General features: G+C 40.1%; 1 protein-coding gene across 3 annotated transcripts in view; it reads right to left on the bottom strand.

The window, feature by feature from the left end:
- Positions 1-1,299: 1,299 nt before the first annotated feature.
- Positions 1,300-19,184, bottom strand: part of LOC117507722 (dipeptidyl aminopeptidase-like protein 6) — a 660,963-nt gene continuing 643,078 nt past the window's right edge. For all 3 annotated transcript variants that reach the window (XM_034167551.1, XM_034167538.1, XM_034167544.1), the window contains 7 exons: positions 16,129-16,323; positions 12,159-12,213; positions 11,775-11,874; positions 6,793-6,851; positions 6,641-6,713; positions 6,458-6,531; positions 1,300-2,840 (listed from right to left, as the gene is read on the bottom strand). In XM_034167551.1, the coding sequence (XP_034023442.1) occupies positions 2,691-2,840; positions 6,458-6,531; positions 6,641-6,713; positions 6,793-6,851; positions 11,775-11,874; positions 12,159-12,213; positions 16,129-16,323 (706 nt within the window). In that variant the 3' untranslated portion in view covers positions 1,300-2,690. The remainder of the gene's footprint in view (positions 2,841-6,457; positions 6,532-6,640; positions 6,714-6,792; positions 6,852-11,774; positions 11,875-12,158; positions 12,214-16,128; positions 16,324-19,184) is intronic.

Here is a 19,184-nt window from a genome sequence, read left to right as displayed (position 1 = left end):
CTCTGTCTCAGTCCACCCATCTGTAAATAGTTACTAGTCTTGGCTGAGGAAGTAACCTGTGACAGACCTGTTTCCCATCCAGACTCTTCCACTTGACGCTACAGAATGTGGGGTTTAGTACCTGTACCAAGGTGCCTCAGGGCCTCGGACTTAGTGGACATTGGATCAAGTAGAAATGTAATTTTTTATTTTTAAATTTCAAAAACTTTTACGCAGCGTTACATGTCAATGCAGACAATCTAATGAGGTTGAATTCTAAATGAATAAAATTAAATGCAGTCCAGGATTGTATATTATTTGTAAGCGAGCATTGTGATTGCTGTTAGCGGAATTACGACCGCTTGTTTTTGTTCAAAAACATGAGAAATCAAATAAAATGTATACAACCAGTAACACTGGTTCTATTTATTTATATTTTTTTTTGGTTTTAATGCTAACATTTACTGTCATTCTGCAATCTGCTAAAACCATCCCTTGGGGCAACTGTTTGTTGTGATTTGGCGCTATATAAAAAAAATTGATTGATTGATTGATTGATAGTTATGCTGCTATAGACTGCTGGGGGGTTTCCCATGATGCACCCAGTGTTTCTTTTTATTCACCTCTTTTTGCTGTGTATGCACCACTCTGCTTTTGATAATTTGTGATTGATCGCTGCTCTCTTCCACAGCATGTCTTTTTCCTGATTCTCTCCCCTCAGCCCCAACCAGTCCCAGCAGAAGACTGCCCCTCCCTGAGCCTGGTTCTGCTGGAGGTTTCTTCCTGTTAAAAGGTTGTTTTCCTTCCCACTGTCACCAAGCGCTTGCTCATAGGGGGTTGTTTTGACCGTTGGGGTTTTTCTGTAATTATTGTATGGCTTTTGCCCTACAATATAAAGTGCCTTGGGGCAACTGTTTGTTGTGATTTGGTGCTATATAAATAAGTGATTTGATTTGCTAGTAGTTTCCTACATGTTGGATAAAAATGAGGGCTTACAAATTGTTCAGTGTTTGATTTTTATATATATATATATATATATATATATTTTTTTTTTTTTTTTTGCCTAGATAGTGATCAGCATGCCTGTACGCCCGTCTGCCAGTTTTCGCTTGTTAGCGTGATATCTCAAGAACTGGTTGACCAATTTCATTCATATTTATGATCACTTGGGTGATCCCCCCCCCAGACACTTGGTAATACTGACTTATGGGGTCTGAGGGGATTCATAATCTCCTGATGACTTTTGTTGTACTTGCATACGGTCCACCTTGATCTTACTTCAAAGACAGCGACAGGAGAACACAAATGAACAGTCACATGTAATTTCCAAAATGCTTTATGCACAAATGACACTCATAATACTGTTTCTGTGTTGTTTTCTTCCTCAGAATAAAATAATAATTGAATAACATTTACACATCAAGCTGACAAGACGGGGATTCTCAATCACAATACTATCGGAAATGTAATTATGCAATCCAGTAAAGAACATTCAAGATGTCAAAAATTACCACATGGGACTGAGCTACTGCAGGATTTGGCTGCAAAAAACCTCAACATGCATGGAACGCTAACTCATGGCCATTCAAAATAAATAGCTTAATAAAAAGGAAAAATAAATAAATTTGTGCCTCAAAAATCATTTGCATTACTTTGTATCATGTCTGGGACAAGAATAACTCATTTTAAACATTTCTTGCTCTGTCTCTGCTGAACTCTAGTTGCTGTTTTTATTGAACACATTCTGTACTTGGGGTGGAAATTTTCAAAACGCATGCAGATATTGTACATTTCAGTTTGGTCTTATGAGTAATACAGTATATTTCCCGTGTTCGCTATTGAAGACAAGCCGTTTGTTTCATTTTCTAGCTTTCTTTTTTCCTTCTTGTTCTTCAAAATGAGCTTTGTTGCACATCATAAATGCACAGTCCCGCTGTAGGACATTTTACAAACAATTAAGGCACAGTTGACATTTGATAAAACCGAAGCAAAATAATGCGTCACAATAAAATGTTCTCAATACAGTAAACCCCCCTCCCCCCCACTCCTTCCTTTTCCGCCAGCATCACCGATTATGAAATGAAGCTACGAGATAATACCAACATGGGGGCAAAAGTAAAAGAGAAGGAGCCAAGTGTGCTATTTTACATACTGTAAGAACAACAGACACGACCACAGTCCAACATGAAAAGTTCTTCAAGACTTTAAAAATAGTAACATTTCTTCTTGGAAAGCAGGCGCCCCCTCCTCCCCCTTTTTTTTCCCAAGCACAGGGCGCGTTTTCCACATGTGCTATAAGACGCCGCGTCGCCTCACAGCTGCAAAGTTTGTGCGAGAGCTCGACGCTTTCTCTCCACCGCTTTGGAGGAGCTTGTCCATCCTGTTGAAAAGGACACCTGTTAAAATCACTACACTCCAGGTTTATGTCAAAACAATGTGTCGGGTTATCAGTCGTGGCGGAAGAGGAGGATGGGAAGATGGCTGGCGTGGATCCGTACTCTGCTGGAGAGGCAGCCTCAGGTTCAGGTTCATGCTGACACAGGGAGTCCGAATGCAGCGAGTTGAACCAAAACTACGTGGGGAGGAGTAACGGATCAAAGTTGGCATGTTGTGTGGAGAAGTAGACACCAGGGTTGTGTTTGGGCATATGGGGGGGATTAGAGGGGTGGGGAGAAATTTATTGCACAGGAGGAGCCACGTGGGACTAAGCTCTAACCCTCATCTTCACTCTCCTCCTCCAGCGTCTCCTCAAACAATCTGTCTGGTAGCCTGAAGCACTCCTCGAAGAAGTTCACCAAGGACTGACTGAGGTGCTGCCGTGTTGTGTCGCTGTGAATGAAATGGCCCTCATCAGGGTAGATCTGAGACACACAGAAGAGATGAGTATAAAACAGTGGCCGCTTCAGGCTGGCTCCAAAACTGAGCAGATAGTCATAGAAGCTCATGTTAAAATGTCCAACTTTAAAGCAGAAATAAAATTTACCGCCTGGCACAAAATCTGGTTTTGGTCTCTATAGATAGTTTCCCCCTCTGTGACAACCGTACTTAGTGCAGGAGATAACAGAATATGTCACATATCATAGAATCCAATGGATGTTGACATTGTTTGACCTTTACTTTGGAGACCAAACATTCAACACATTCAAAACAATTCCATTTATTAATCCTATTAGTTCAACAAATAATTTCCACCACTTTTTACTATAATTGAAGCAACTTTAATTTTGACCCCTGTACAAACAGAAACTGACCTTTGTTACCATTCTTGCTGTTTTTGCGCTATAGCTCCATATCATTTAGTCATAGATAGTCCAAACTACAGTATATAGTCCATGAGCCACCATTTAAGGGGAATAAACAACACTTTGAATCCAGCCTCAGTGTATCATGGCCTACACACAAATGCATGATAGCCATCCCAGGGTGGTAGCTCTAGCCAGGTAGGGGTCAATGAAGAATTACACAGAGGTCAAACTTTAAAAATGCTCCAATCATGTTGAAAACTATATCACATTACTTGTCTGGTCATAACAATTCCAAAAAGGTATAGTTTGGACTATCTGCGATGGAATTCATAATCATAGAATCCAATGGATGTTGACATTGTTTGACCTTTACCTTGGAGGCCAAACATTCAACACAGTCAAAACTATTCCATTGAATGTTTGGTCTCCAAGGTAAAGGTCAAACAAGTTTAACATCTATTGGATTCTATGACATATGATATATATTGCCCTGTAACATGATAACTAAGCATGACAGATGATGCAAATTATTCCTTATTAGAACCCTATTAACCCAAACAATAATTTGCATCAGTTTGTACTGAAATTGGAGCAACTTTAACTTTTGACCCCTGTACAAACTGAAACTGACCTTTGTCACCATTTTTGCTGTTTTTACCCCATAACTCCAAAACATTCCATCACAGATAGTCCAAACTATACCTTTTTGGAATCATTATGACCAGACAAGTAATGTGATATAGTTTTCAACATGATTGGAGCATTTTTAAAGTTTGACCTCTGTGTAATTCTTCATTGACCCTACCTGGCTACAGCTACCACCCTGGGATGGTTATCATACATTTTTGTGTAGGCCATGATACACTGAGGCTGGATTCAAAGTGTTGTTTATTCCCCTTAAGTGGTACTGAAAACCTGCTTGGCTCAGTTTTCAATATGACTGGAGCATCTTTCTAATGTTGACCCATGTGTAATTCTTCAATTGACCCCTACCTGGCTGCCTACTGAAAATTATGGCCAATCATTTTTTTTTCTTTCAAAAAAGTAATGTCTAAGGAGCATTTCTTCCAAATTTGGTGCTTGCATCACCATTTGAAGGATTGTTAGTTATCTACTGCACTAACGGGTGAATTATTTTCTAACTTCTTAGTTTAAGATGTTTTAAAGAATTACATTATGCATAATTAAGATGGCCATTTTGAGTGACAGGTCATTGAGCCAAGAGGGTAGGTTGCTCAGAGGCTGGTAGCTGTGCTTGCTCGTTTACTGTAGTTGACCTATTCTGTCCTTTGAACAGTTTATAACAATATCTGTAATAATAGGGCTTGTTGTGGGTTAATTCTACCAATGGATTAACTGTGACTACTCAAAGTAAAATTTTCATTAATGTTGTTTCCTAATGTGATAGTGTTTTTAGCAGTTATCTGTAGCTTGATCTGTTAGGTCCTGCGATTACTGAGAAAATAAGCGGGCCATAATTTTTAATGCCCACAAAAAAGGCAAACTGCTATGAGAACCACCACGCAGTCCCCAAAAATATGTTTTAACGAACACCGGAATGGAGGTTAGCTTGTTATCTTGTCGGTAACTCGAAGAAGGGAGCATTTTTGGCTATCATTCCTCCTGTCCAGGTGATACACTGTCACCCACACTCCATCTCTTTATCCAAACATGGGTTGGCTTTGACATAGTCGGAGTCCGCACTACTAACATGGTGACATCCAGAGTAGCACTTTTTGGGCTTCAAAACGGCTCTTTGGATCATTACAGAAAACCTATGTGTGATGCCATTCAAGGTTTGTCCAGTATACAGTCTGTGCTATTTTCATGGGAATTAATCGAAGCACAAAAAAGCATTGGTTGTAAATGGGTTGTGTTTCAGCACATAAGAAGCCGTGGGTGTGTTTTGGGTGCAACATGAATTACACCAAGCAGATTAGTACCCATCACAGCGTTCGAGAGCACTGTGTGAATCTGCTGCATGACTACAGCATTTTGATTGTGGACTCAGTCGGTGAGCGAAGTGAGACATTTTCTGGCAAAGAAGGGGATCCTCACAAAAGTCAAAGTGTGCCAGTACATTGAAGCTAGTTGTAAAGCACTTTTGTTTTCAAAACTCTTTATGATAACCTAAGATAAAGTGAGAGTATGTGATGTATGATTTAGACATTTTATACACATTACAGTCTATTTTAAGAGATCATAAGTACTTGGACAAACTAAATGTCCAACCAAGTATCATTTCTACAGCCAATTCACCCGAGAAGAGTCAGGATGGATACATGAACATGTCCAAGTTACCGAATATGTCTTGGACTTCATTCCTCTGATGAAGGGCAGGTCGCCTGAAATGTAACATCTTGCTTAATAACGTGTTTTTTCTGTATCGGAGCGCTGTGGCTGTGCAGATCATTTGGTCTCTATCTTTGGACTTCATTCCTATCATTCATTAAGAAATACAAACTATGTTAAATCTGTGTGGAGTAGGCGGTTCTTATATACTGAGTGACTGAGTGAGGGAAGCCATCAAGGCACGAGGGATGGGAATTCCAAATTTTCCAATCTATCACCATAATAAGCTATTATCAGATGGGACTCAGGGCCGGTGTAGGACTTACTACTCAGAAAATAGAGGAAATATGTATAAAAAAAAAACATGGCTATAAGTCCTTATAGGTATGCACTACAATCACACGTACACAGAGGCAAAAAGATAAAAACTGCCATTGTCCAAATATGCATATGTGTGACTGCACTCTATTTCATTGAGCCCAGTACCCGGAATTGCAAATCGCATCCCTGTCTGTCTGATCACAGACATCTCAGAAAGTAATGGAATATTATTTTGTTATGGTCTTTATAGAAGAATTAATTAATGTTGCCTCAGAATTATTCCTTTTTAGCTTTTCTGTCATTTTATGAGAGGTTTTCCTTTAATACCATTTGAGCCTCTTTACGATATCAGAAAGACTTTGTCGGAGTGTTAGCTTAACGGAGTCGCTTACGAGTTGACTGGGCTTTTCGCATATTTGTGCAGGGTAACCAGCATATTATGTCTTAATTAGATTAGTCGTGTTACTCAAATAGGTTTCATAATGTTACTAAATAGAATGACGGGGTTAATCCTCCGCCAGCTGTTGGGACTCTGGGATAAAATAAAATCAGCAAGAGATAATGTGAACATAGAAAATTAAGCAGCACCACCTGCAGGAGAAGAGAAGGTTAAATTGTACCTGTAAGGTGTAGTTTGCCTTCTCATTGATGAGCTGAGCAATGAATTTTGCTGTATGCTGGAAGTGGACTTTTTCTGCAAAAATCCAATAATATAAAAAAAAGAAATCGGTTCCATCATTATAATCAGTTAAATCTCTAAACACTTTTAATAATAATAATAATAATAAAAAAAATCCTCCTACCATCAGCTGTTGGATGGATGATTAGAAACTTCTTGTCCACAAACTGAGACGCTCTGTGTGCTAAATTCGCCATCTAAGGAGTATTGACACCACACGTGAACAATGTAGATTAACACTGGATTAATCCGAGTGGAATCGGAACACAAACTCACTGTGTACGCCCTCGGATCCGGTTTCGGGAGTCCCAGATACCTCTCTGAAAATGCTGATGCTGCAGGGGAGAAACGGTTTCAGTCAACACTTGGTATTGCCGTACGTTTACGTCACGGTTTCCCGTTCGCTCCAACACACTTTTCAATATTCAAATATATGCAGCTATGCACACATCTACATTTTGTCTCCGAGCCGCTGCACGCCATCCTCATTTGCATTTCACAATGACACGGTGTCTGTTTCAGGCCTCTGGCAAACCCAGAGAAACCAAACATGAGAAATCAGTCAAAGCGTGACGCTGGCTTCTCTTTAACACTTTTGCGACTGAGTGCACCGACAGCTTGCAGGAGCTGAACTACTACAGCATACTACAGAGGTGAGTACCATCAAAAATGTATTGTTGTATATCAATAGTTCTAGGGATGCACCGATACCACTTTTTTCCAAACTGAGTACAAGTATGAGTACATACATTTTGGTACTCGTCAATACCGAGTACCGATACGAATGCTTACTTTGAAAATATGTTTACTGTTTCTGTTTTCATCTACAATGTGTGACACTGTGCTAAACAGTTTTTCACTCTCCACACTATTTTTTTTTTAACTTTTTATTAAATACGTACCAGTAACATACACAAATACAAATCATAAATGTTTTTATTTTTCCCCAAAGGAGGAACATGTACTATTGATGAGCATGGCATGCATGCACACACAGTGTTACACGGCATCTCCGCAACACACGGAGGCAAAACAGAGTAATTTTAACATTATTTTATTTTTTCTTTGTGGATCATGGGATAATTTCCTCGCATTCTGACAGATTAGCCTGAGGCTTGTGATAACTGAGCTGTAATAAAATAAAATTGTTAAAATAAATAAAATTGATTTGATTTGATGAATCCTTATTAGAGGTGGCCACAGTAAAAACAACAGTAACCTAGCTTGAAGCGTTCACCTCAGAGAGTTATTTTTCTGATTTTCACAAAGTGCCCCCCTATATGCCAAGAAAATGGTTGAAAAGCAATATTAGTGGCGCAGATTCAATGGACGGATGAACGGACAGGCACCGCCAGTGGTAACAGTACCCCGACTTGCCTCGGTGTAAAAACATTGCATAGGTCAGATGATTTTTCAAACATGTTCACTTAATGAGAAGCATTTATTTTATTTACTGAAGTGAACACCAGATGTCTCTGCTGAGGTGCAATAGTTTCATCAAAATTGTCTATGATATGACTTCATCTACCTGTAGGATGATAAAAAAAAATGAGATTTCAGCAATATTTGTATGGGTTGCAGTAACTCATGATACCATAGGGGCTGGCAGGAGACCTCTCTCTCTAGATTATGAATCAACATCATATACACATAGTGTATGCATATCACATGTACTGCATGGCAAGCACTGAATATTATGAAACCACACTTGCTAATTTTAAGACGTAAGACCTACAAACTCTCATCTATTTCATGAATGAATTTTCCTGTTTGTAGCACTTGAAATTCACCTGATATGACCACTACAAATTCCACTTTTAGGTCAAATTCTGTCAAATGTTACTTTAAATTGAGACTTCAAGGTCATCATGGCTTCACCTCATTGAATAAGAAACAAAAGACAGACAGTACAGCCATCTATATTTAATTGGTTACTCTATAATCATTATCCATTGAAGGCCACCCTTACCAAAAAGTAGTATATGCAAGTATGTTTCAAGTATACTTCTAGTTTACTTTTTATATACTTATCAGTACTATTTTTTGGTAAGGGCATTTCAAGAAGAGCTTAAACTAGCTCTTGATGTGTACTTTGTCCTGCGAAATAAAGGGTTAATATTGAGTAGAAACCTATGAAAATGTTTCAAATCAGCAGGAAGGGGTGTACATGTCTGAAACTAAAGCAGAGGAAACATTAGATATGATTTATTTCCACCTGTCGGTGCAAAGTAGCAAACACAAACAAATGACATAAATTTTCAGAGTTTTCATGGTTGCCGCACGTAAGGGGTTAATAAACATTGTAGAAAGTAGATTTGACGAGTACAACCTCCATTTCCTTATAGTAGACATCCCAATGAACAAAAGGATACCTAATTTGTTTTGTTCTAAAGTTGTGCAAGCTAAATCCATTTTTAAGGCTGTTTTTGGGTCATAGCCACAGCACTAAGTATTGAAAATGGTAAAAGAAACTGACGTTTACCAGTACCGGTGATTAATTGTGATTGTTTTCGTGTTACTGTTCGTAGTCTGACAGAAATGTTTTATTTTTAATATTGACACGGTATAAAGTTAAAAGCTAGACAGCTTCAGCCTTGACCTTTTTCACTCAGCTATGTTTTGTTTTTTCAGTATATTCATTATGTGTTTTCTTATTTGTTTGATTTTATCTATTCATTCATTTATTTTCTGTTATTGCATGAGTTTGCTGATTGAAATAAAACTAAATAAAATGGGGGAGGTGATGGTCTTGTGGTTAAGGCGCTGGGCATGAGACCAGAAGATCCTCGGTTCAAATCCCAGCCTGACTAGAAAATCGCTAAGGGCCCTTGGGCAAGATCTTTAATCCCGTATTGCTCCTGGTGTGTAGTGAGCGTCTTGTTTGGCAGCAGCCTGACATCGGGGTGAATGTGAGGCATTATTTGTAAAGCACTATGAGCGTCTGATGCAGATGGAAAAGCGCTATATAAATTCAGTCCATTAATAAATGAGGCGCACAGTAACTCAACTTCTTGCCCAAATTGCAGCTCATGGAGGAGTAGTGGAGGAGGGTCCAAACGCAGTGCCACAGAGATTCTGCAAATGGATTACACCTGTAGCGGACTGAGCCAGCCTCCTATTGGCTTGAACACCCACACCAAGGGCTGAAACTCACCAACCTGATGGACAATCTCCACCACTGAAACCCTGATCTGAGTTCTGACAGAGGAAGTGGCGCAAAGTGCAGAACTCACAGAGGAACTTTTTTCAGCCACACAAGAAATTAAAGTATTTTCAGATGTTGTTTTCCAAAGTCAGGAGGCTTTGTGTGGATTATTTTTCTTCAAGATCGTATGATGATGAATTCCACTGAAACAAACAGGTAAGACTTTTTATTTACTCTGTGTGTGTGAATTTCAATTTCTATTTTCATTTATAAAGCGCCAAATCACAAAGTTGCCTCAAGGTGCTTCACACAAGGAAGGTCTAACTTTAATAATCCCCAGAGCAACAGTCATAAGGAGAAACCTCAAGCAGACCAGACTCAAAGGGGTGACCCTCTGCTTGGGCCATGCTACAGACACAAATTACAAAACAATTCACAAAACAAATATACAGGAAATGCTGTTTGTGCACAGGACAGGAGGGTCTCCAGCACAAATACCACACCCATGTCTGGATGGAACTGCACCTCTGCTAGATTCTGGGCCCCTGGCATTCCTCCTGGCAGAAGCACCACATCATATGGGCCCTGTTTGCAGGCGTCCTCCAGGCTAGCATTAGGACAGATGACAACATTTCGGAGCACTGGACTGACTCTTTGCCCGTCAGTCCTGCAACAGTTACAGCAATCCCAGCTCTACGTGTGATGTCCACAGGAATAACAGTTTCCATTTCCTCAGCTCCTTTGGACAGGATGACTAACGCCCTCTTGCCTGCCATGTTCAAGCTTGCAGATGTGTTCCTGTGAAGTGCAAAAAGCCCTCAAGTACATACCTCTAGCAGCTAGCAGGCTAAAGCAACTGGAGCGAAGTTGCCAGGTTGTGTACGTTTATCCCGCATGATGGACGGCGGCTTTCAGCCAATCAGAGGACAGCATTGACAGACGTATTTCGACTTATGAGTAAATTGCACGAAAGCCTGTAAAAATCCGTATATTAGCAGCATCACTGTTCAAAACGTAAGAAAAAAGTAGCGGCTTATAGTCTGAAGATTTCGGAGCAATCCCACATTGAGAGGTCGTGAAGTATCGGAGACATTTTATGATTAAAAGTACGAGTAAATGAATACGGGATCGGGCCGATACCTGATACTGGCATCAGGATCAGTGCATCCCTAAATAATTCCTATCATACTATAGTGAAACTACAGATCCACGATTACTGAGAAAATAAGCGGGTCATAATTTTAATGCCCACAAAATTTGTGGACATTTGTATCTGTGTAAGATTTTTTGACACTCTTTATTTTTAATACAGAATTTAAAATATGTTCACAAATAAATGCAAAAAAAAAAAAAAATGTACAGTCAGAATCAGACTATGATTTGCAAAATGTGTTTGTTTAATCCACTACTCCTCACAGGTGATTGGGCCCATTTCAAAACCCAAAATTTACCCAACTCGCTGTGCACATTTAGGTTGATCTCACTGTCCTGGCAAGGTCACCCACGGCGATTTGGGTGAACTTCAAGTTCAAGTGTCAGATTTCCGTAGCACTTACACAGCTTCATGAAGAGGGTGGAACAGAACAGTACCGACCCCCACCCTCCCCCCCACCCTCCCCAAAAAGATTTGGAGTTTGCCTGAAGAAATCTGGCTGATTCCAGCCTAGATTAGCTCTACTTTCTTGTTCCTGCTCTGCTGCACTTCACCGTGGAGCTGTGACTGCAGGTGCATGAAGAAAAAAGATGCACGATGCACAGGATAGAGTGGCATAAAAAAGGACTTTGTGGAAAAAGATGTGAAATTTCAACTACAGTTTCCCAGAAAGCACAGGGGAGACGCGAGCTGAGATTTTATCTTTGTTGCAGCTGCAGCACGCCCAGTTTATCACAGCGTACACACACTCATACTGACTTCTGCTGCACCGAGTTTCTACTTTGGGGCCTGTAGTCTCAATGTCGTCTTTTTAAATCCAATTGCATCTGTGATTGAGTGTTTGTGAGTGGAAACAATTTACATGTCGACTTCAACATAATGCAGTTATTGAGAGGTGACAGTTCTAAGTCATTATTGTGTCATTGTTGTGTGATTGTTACCAAACGTGCACAAACACACCGTATAACTCAAAATCTGTGATGGGTGACACAACGGCTCCACATTTCACAGGAGACTCCTCGCCACTGAGCAACAGGCTAGTCACGTAACCTCCGAACACCTGAGGAGCAAAAAACGGAACAATGAGAACGTGTTCATGATTTAAACACAACTTAACATAAAAACAAAGAGCCAGAGCTTATTTTGGAAAGCCGGTGTCGATGTTGGAGAGTAGAATGTTGTGTTGTAGATGACATATGAAAAGCATTTAGGTGGTTCAGCAGTTAGCACTGTCACCTAACAGCAGGAAGGATCTGGGTTTGATCCCCACCTGGCTCTTTTCTGTGATGAGATTGAAAAATGACTGTCAGACAAATGATATTGAAATTAAAAGGCTACTCTTACCTTTCCAAAAGCTCCAATTCTGGTTTTATCAATGTAGGGCTTTTTCAAGATAAAACTGCAAAAAGAATAAAATATCATTACAATAAGAAAACACAACACAGTTTTACTGAACTCTTATATCTATATTATAATAGCCAAGTAGCTTGTGTGTGTGTGTGTGTGTGTGTGTGTGTGTGTGTGTGTGTGTGTGTGTGTGTGTGTGTGTGTGTGTGTGTGTGTGTGTGTGTGTGTGTGTGTGTGTGTGTGTGTGTGTGTGTGTGTGTGTGTGTGTGTGTGGCTTTGATCACGCAAAAACTGGGGAAAGCTATTTGCAGTTTGGTATGCTTATGTATTTTGGGTCAAGGATGAAGGCTGCAAAAATGAAAAGTTGATAGGACAAATATTATTGGAGAAATTAGCAATTTTAGCTAACCAGTAAATGGTGGACATTGTGTTGCAATGCACCATGGGGGTTCGGGATTTTGAGGTTTTAAATGGTGTTATGGTGGTTCATGTTAGTTTAACAGTGTTGTTAGTGTTACTGATTTATTTTATTTTTGTAGTTCAGTTGGTTTAGTCAGGCAGCACGGTGGATTAGTGGTTAGCACTGTTGCCTCACAGCGAGAAGGTCATGTGTTCAATTCCTGCCCGTGGCCTTTCTGTGTGGAGTTTGCATGTTCTCCCCATGTTTGCGTGGGTGCTCCGGTTTCCTCCCACATCCAAAGACATGCAGGTTAGGTGGATTGGAATCTTTGCGTCGGTGTGCGAGTGGGTGTGAATGTGTTTGTTTGTGGCCCTGTGACAGACTGGCATCCTGTTCTGGGTGTACCTGTAGTCTATAACTACTGGGGTAGGCTCCGGCCCCCCGCGACCCTTAATTGGACTAAGCGGTTGAAGATGAGTGTGTGTGGTTTAGTCAGTTTAGTTAAGTTGCTCTTACCATGAGTGACTTAAGTCTCATGTTGGTACCATGAGTAAAGTGTGTTGTGGTTTTAATGTCTTCCGCCACCGTCTTTTTTTTTTTTTTTTGTCAAATTAAAAGCACCTGCTTACAGCAGCTGTGCATGCGTGCATGCACGTAACTTCGATCACAGACAAACTGTGAACAGTTGACACTTGCCATTTTGTAAACATATATATTTTAGGCCAAGGATGAACGCTGTGAAAATGGAATATTGATAGGACTAATATTCTGGAAAAGCTATGGATATTAGCTAACAACATTTGACAATGGATGTTGCTAATTATTTCCTGGACTCACATGCCATTCCAGCAGGGGGCAGTAAGTTATCTTTATAATAAAAGTGTGAGTGTGGTGAGTGATTTTATTTCGTAAGTTCAATGTAAGTACATAATAATTAAAAATACATGGACGACACAAGAAAGTGAAAATACTTATTTCCATTGTGGTCTATTTAAAAATCAAATGAGTAAAAATAATAATAAGAAAAACTATAATAATGTGTATATGATAATAAGAACCTAAACAATTTATAAATACATCAAGACAGCAAATTAACATTAAAAATTTACATAATTACCACGAAATAAAAGGGCTGAGTTCCTTTCTAAAACATTCTGGACTCAAACATCATTCTAACTCATTATACAAGCTTTGCTTAATTTATTACCACCCTTGAAAAATGTCAGCTACCTATTTTATAAACACTACCCAATCTAGAGCCAGTGGATCCCCACAGGCAACACGTTTCTATTAATATTGGTATAATTCTTATTATTTGGATAGGACAGCTTGATACCTTCGAGTTTTTTAAATCCAGATTAAAGATTTTGCTTTACAACTGCTGTGTGGTGTGATGACCTCCATTTTCAAAATGATTCAAGGATTCAAAAGAATTTTATTGTCATATGCAAAAAGGAACATGTTCCCTGCACAATGAAATGTGTTTACTGCATTTAACCCATCCTAATTGCCAGTTAGGAGCAGAAGTCGCTTTTAGGCGCCCGGGGACCAGCTCCAGATGTATGTCCTGCCTTAGGTCAACAGCAGGGCTGAGCAAACCATGACTGGCCTCATGACGACAAACGACACACACAAACACACACATAAGCCGGCCCGGTACATGAACACATATAAAAAGCACACACAAGGTAAGACTTGGGAAAGAAAAACCTTCATTGCTGCTGCATTGAATCATGCAGCAGCAAAGCAGGAAAAAACCCATCAGCACAATGAACAATGATCACACACAACAATAGGACGAGAGACGACGACCGAGATTTGTAAGAGTCCAGTTATCAGACAGAACACCCGGAGGCCGTCTTTAGGCGCCATCAACAGCCTTGCTCATCCATTCTGGAGGGAGGAAGGGCCCAGCCCTGAACTGTCCACAGTCAACGTCAGAGCTGGAGAAGCTGAGGGCGGGGGAAGACCAAGGGGGGTGAGGCATGAGCGTTGTTCTTCTCCAGGAGGTTTTTATCACAGCGGCCTTGAAGTGCAGCCGTGTTTTGGGAAGCCGAATGAAAATCCAGATTAGCAGACGCCTGAAAGATTCTACAGTCTGAGACAGAGTGGCTTCCAATACATCTGAATTAGGAGAGGAGATGTGGTCATTACTGACGATCAATGCAGTTTTCCAGTGCAGCCATCCTACCAGAGATGGTTTCCAATGCGCGGTTAACACCCACCGACTGAGCTGACACTGCCCTTCCAATCGAATCAATCATGTGGGGCAGCCTGGACGGGTCAATTATTGCCGCTTCCACTTTCTTAATTTTCAGGTAAACCAGCGCTATGCCCACTCCACACAGCAGGAACCCGGTCACCACCATGCCAAATATATACACATCTTCGACGTCCTCCACAGACAGCGTGTAAAGGCACATGACCTGCCAACTGTCCATCACGTATCCCATCACATGTGTCCCGGCAGGACAGGTCGGGTCCTCCGCTCCCGAATGTCTTGTAGAAAAAACAGTGTCAATTGCATTCAGAGACCACTTTAACAAATCCATTTTTGCTGTTTCCAGAAGAGCAAAGCTGACAGCCTCACAGACAACACGCCACAGAAGCAGGAAAGATAAGGAGGGAGGGAGAAGAGAAAAATGCGACCGTCTCGGCCGAGAGCAAGGCAAAAAAAGAAAAAGAAAAAAAAAAAAGATACTTCTGCAGTCCACCAAAAAATGGTTTCAATCAGACGAGGAGTTCTTTAGTCATGGTGTGGAAATGAAAACTGTACAGATGAATGAGGTGTAAATATCCAAATACTGCCCCCCACCCCCGTTGAGTGGGGGTATAAAAAAACATAAAGCCATTCTGAAAACACAGAGTAATTCAAGTGAGAGCTGCACATATTCTGACCTATTAAATGGATTTTAAAACGTTCTCCTTTTCTTTCTTTTTGGAACCACATGCTTCAGTCATAATTTAATTAGGTTTGGGGATTTAAGAAGATTGGTTTTTCATGTGCACTGAATTGTGAGGTTACATTGGGCAATGGAATGTTTAGGATGATGAAATGAACACAAGCACACACAAAAAGGGGGTGGGGGAAGGAAAATAATACAGAAATCAGAATCCATATTAAAGACAAAATTAAGCAATAAATAAGACAAACAGCTAACCATATCAGAATATATAAAATGAAAAAAACAAAACAAAAACATAATACTCATTAACAATAATACACAAAATATTGATTGCCCATAAACATTTACAGTCTACTACTAAGTTTTACCGAAGGTCAAATTTATTGTTTCATAATCCTGCACACATAATATAGTTTAACTGTTCATCCACACACATACACAAGTGTTATTTTTGTGGGAAATTCGACATAAAACTGATGAATAAAAAGAGAGATGCTGGTTTCCACTTGTGTTGGGATCTCATGTTTTCTTTAGAAAGTCCTGAAATGATGCCAGCAGAGGCATCAATTCATTCTGACATCCAGTGAGCTGTTTATTCCACATCTAACACCATGTGCTTGTAAGGAAAATGAACGAAATCAAAACATCCTGCTCTACGTACTTCAGTGCATCTTTTTGATCCTGTTCCTCGAATACGCCCACTTTCTTCTGGATCCTGTGCAGCAGGTTGGTGCCCTGGAAGCCACTGCCACGTCCGTCGCAGCGCACCACGATGGCTCCGAAGCTGCTCACCAACACTGTAGCCCAGTCCAAGTGAAACCGCTCAGACACCGTCTGGCCACCAGGGGTCCCATCACTGCACAAACACAACCATACACCACCAGAGCGCCCACATTTAGACCTGATAAAAGCTGAGCTTATCTCATGCACAAAATAACAAAAGAGATATACGTAACGTAGGGCACCACTAGGTGTCACCCTCCCCCTGAGCATTTTCCTATAAAAAGGGAGTAGCAGATTTGCCAGGAGATGCCAGTTTCCGGTGGGGTAGCCAGAGTGTTTGCTGGGCCCACATGTGGGAAATGTTTGCTTGGACAGTTTGGTAAATTAGTGCAGCGGATAAGAGAATATTTAGGGGGAAAACCTATGGAGTTATGGGATAACAATAGCAAGAATGGTGACAAAGGTCAGTGTCATTTTGTACAGGGGTCAAAAGTTAAAAGTTGCTCCAATTTTGATAAAAAGTGATGCAAATTACTAGTTGAGTTAAGCCGTGGTCACAACCCCCCGTACTTGCATGTGCGTGCAGTCTACTTGCAAAAACGTGGGCTAAATTTGGAGATCCGTACGTCGTAAGTACTGCCTCAGTACGAATTTAGGAGCACGCAGACACGCCGTAGAGGTTTTAGTGCATGCAGAACTTTCGCTGCGGTCAGGCTGCGGATTCACCAGCAGTACAGATGACGCACGTTGTGAGTACTGCCTCAGTACGGATTCAAAGCAGCACATTTTCATTCAATTACTATTGAATTAACCAAATCCGTACGTAGGCAGTACGGATTACGGCACTCACCACATACTATGGAGGCCGACAGACTTGCATGCACAACGCATCTTCTCACTTGAACTTGGACTTTATTTCCAAACGTCAGCAACTAGCTGTAACTTTTCGAGGCAAGTAAACACTCGTACAACTGACCGCTGCAGGCTGGACATGCTCATGCATCGCCGACGCCGAAAAACACCTGCCGCTCTGGTCCCGCTCATAAAAAATAAAAGCGACCCCACACACGCACACTGCTTTATTGTCAACTCTCTTTATTAATACACTCCTAGAGACGTGCGTTGAACGTACTCCCTCCCTCCACTTGCTACTGCCTCCGTACGTTTTCACAAAAACGTAGTGGCTGTGGCATCCGCAGAAAATGTACGGCGAAAAAAAAAACGCACGGTGGGTTGTGACTGGGGCTTTAACATGGTTTAAAAAGGAATAGTTTGGACCATGTATCATCCTTAGTTTCACGTTATGGGGTAACATATGTCACATGTCATAGAATCCAACAGACCTTGTTTGACCTTTACTTTGGAGACCAAGGATTCAACACTGTCAACACTATTGCATTTATTAATCCTATTAGCTCAATCAATAATTTGCATCACTTTTTACCAAAATTGGAGCAACTTTAACTTTTGACCCCTGTACAAAATGAAACTGACCTTTGTCACCATTCTTGCTGTTTTTACCCCGTAATTCCATAGAATTCAGTCACAGATAGTCCAAACTATACCTTTTTGGAATCTTTATGATCAGGCAAATAATGTGGAATATTTTTCAATATGATTGGAGCATCTTTTAATTTTGACCTCTGTGTAATTCTTCAATTGACCCCTACCTGACCACCGATTGAAAAGTCAAGTGGCCAATCGTTTTTTCAAAAGAGGAGTGTCTAAGGAGTATTTGTGCTGAATTTGATGCTTTTATCACCATTTGCAGGTTTGTTTCACTTATCTGCTGCACTAAAATTGTTTATTACTGCTACCACTGATAGCAGTAATAAACAACCTATAATATCTAGCCACATATTTTTTTTTTTTACAAGATTCGGCCACACCGAAGCATAAAATTCTAAAACCAGACCAATATAAGTGGATAATACAAACACCAATTTCATATTGTTCATATTGTTATTCACTGATTAGCGCAAAGCAGTCATAATATGCACTAGCTAGCTGGCTAGCTATTTTGTATTTTATTGTGAACTTCATCTTTCTAGGTGATGAAAATTTAAATTAGCTGGTAGCTAAAACTTGTGCAAAGCATTTTTTTTTCTAGTTTGAAATGAATACATTTTGCACAGGGTCTCTGAAAGAAATAAACTGAAGCTCATAATCCTGTGTTACGGTGACCACTAATGTGCTAGTTAGCTGTATGGCCTACTTTCTAAAAAATTCTGTACAAATCAAAGCCTAAATAAACTACTCTAGAAGTGTGTATATATATATATATATATATATATATATATATATATATATATTTCTTCCTGTTAAAAGGCAGTTTTTCCTTCCCACTGTCGCCAAGTGCTTGCTCACAGGGGGTCGTTTTGACCGTTGGGGTTTTTCCGTAATTATTGTACGGCTTTGTCTTACAATATAAAGCGCCTTGGGGCAACTCTTTGTTGTGATTTGGCGCTATATAAATAAAATTGATTTGATATATATATATATATATATATATATATATATATATATATATATATATATATAAATAGCCCATGTGTATGTATGTTTGTATGTATGTATGCGGCACAATTTGTGTTCAGAGTTAACTCCTGCAGCAATCAAGTGATCAGCACCAAACTTGGTATGGTGACTGGTGGCACTGAGGAGGATGTCTTTGGGGCCCTTGTGTTGAAAGCACACATTCGTGAACACACATACTCACACACCCACATGAGAATAAAGCATCACACACACATTAAAGTTATAATGATTAAAGCTGAATTCTGTATTAGATAAAGAGAACAGATTAATGCATTAAATTACTGCTTGCCCAGTAACCACAAAGAATTAAAGTGAGTTATTTTTGTCTAGGATTTCTCGCAATAATGATTAAAGCTGAATTCTGTAATAGATCTATAGATCTGCCCAGTAACCATAAAGAATTAAAGTGAAAGTTCTAAGATTTCTAGCAATAATGGTTAAAGCTGAATTCTGTAA

The sequence above is a fragment of the Thalassophryne amazonica genome, chromosome 1 (assembly GCF_902500255.1).
Source record: "Thalassophryne amazonica chromosome 1, fThaAma1.1, whole genome shotgun sequence".
NCBI classification, from domain to species: Eukaryota; Metazoa; Chordata; class Actinopteri; order Batrachoidiformes; family Batrachoididae; genus Thalassophryne; species Thalassophryne amazonica.
Note: the sequence above shows the minus strand (reverse complement) of the source record. Positions and strands in the feature narration are given on the sequence as shown.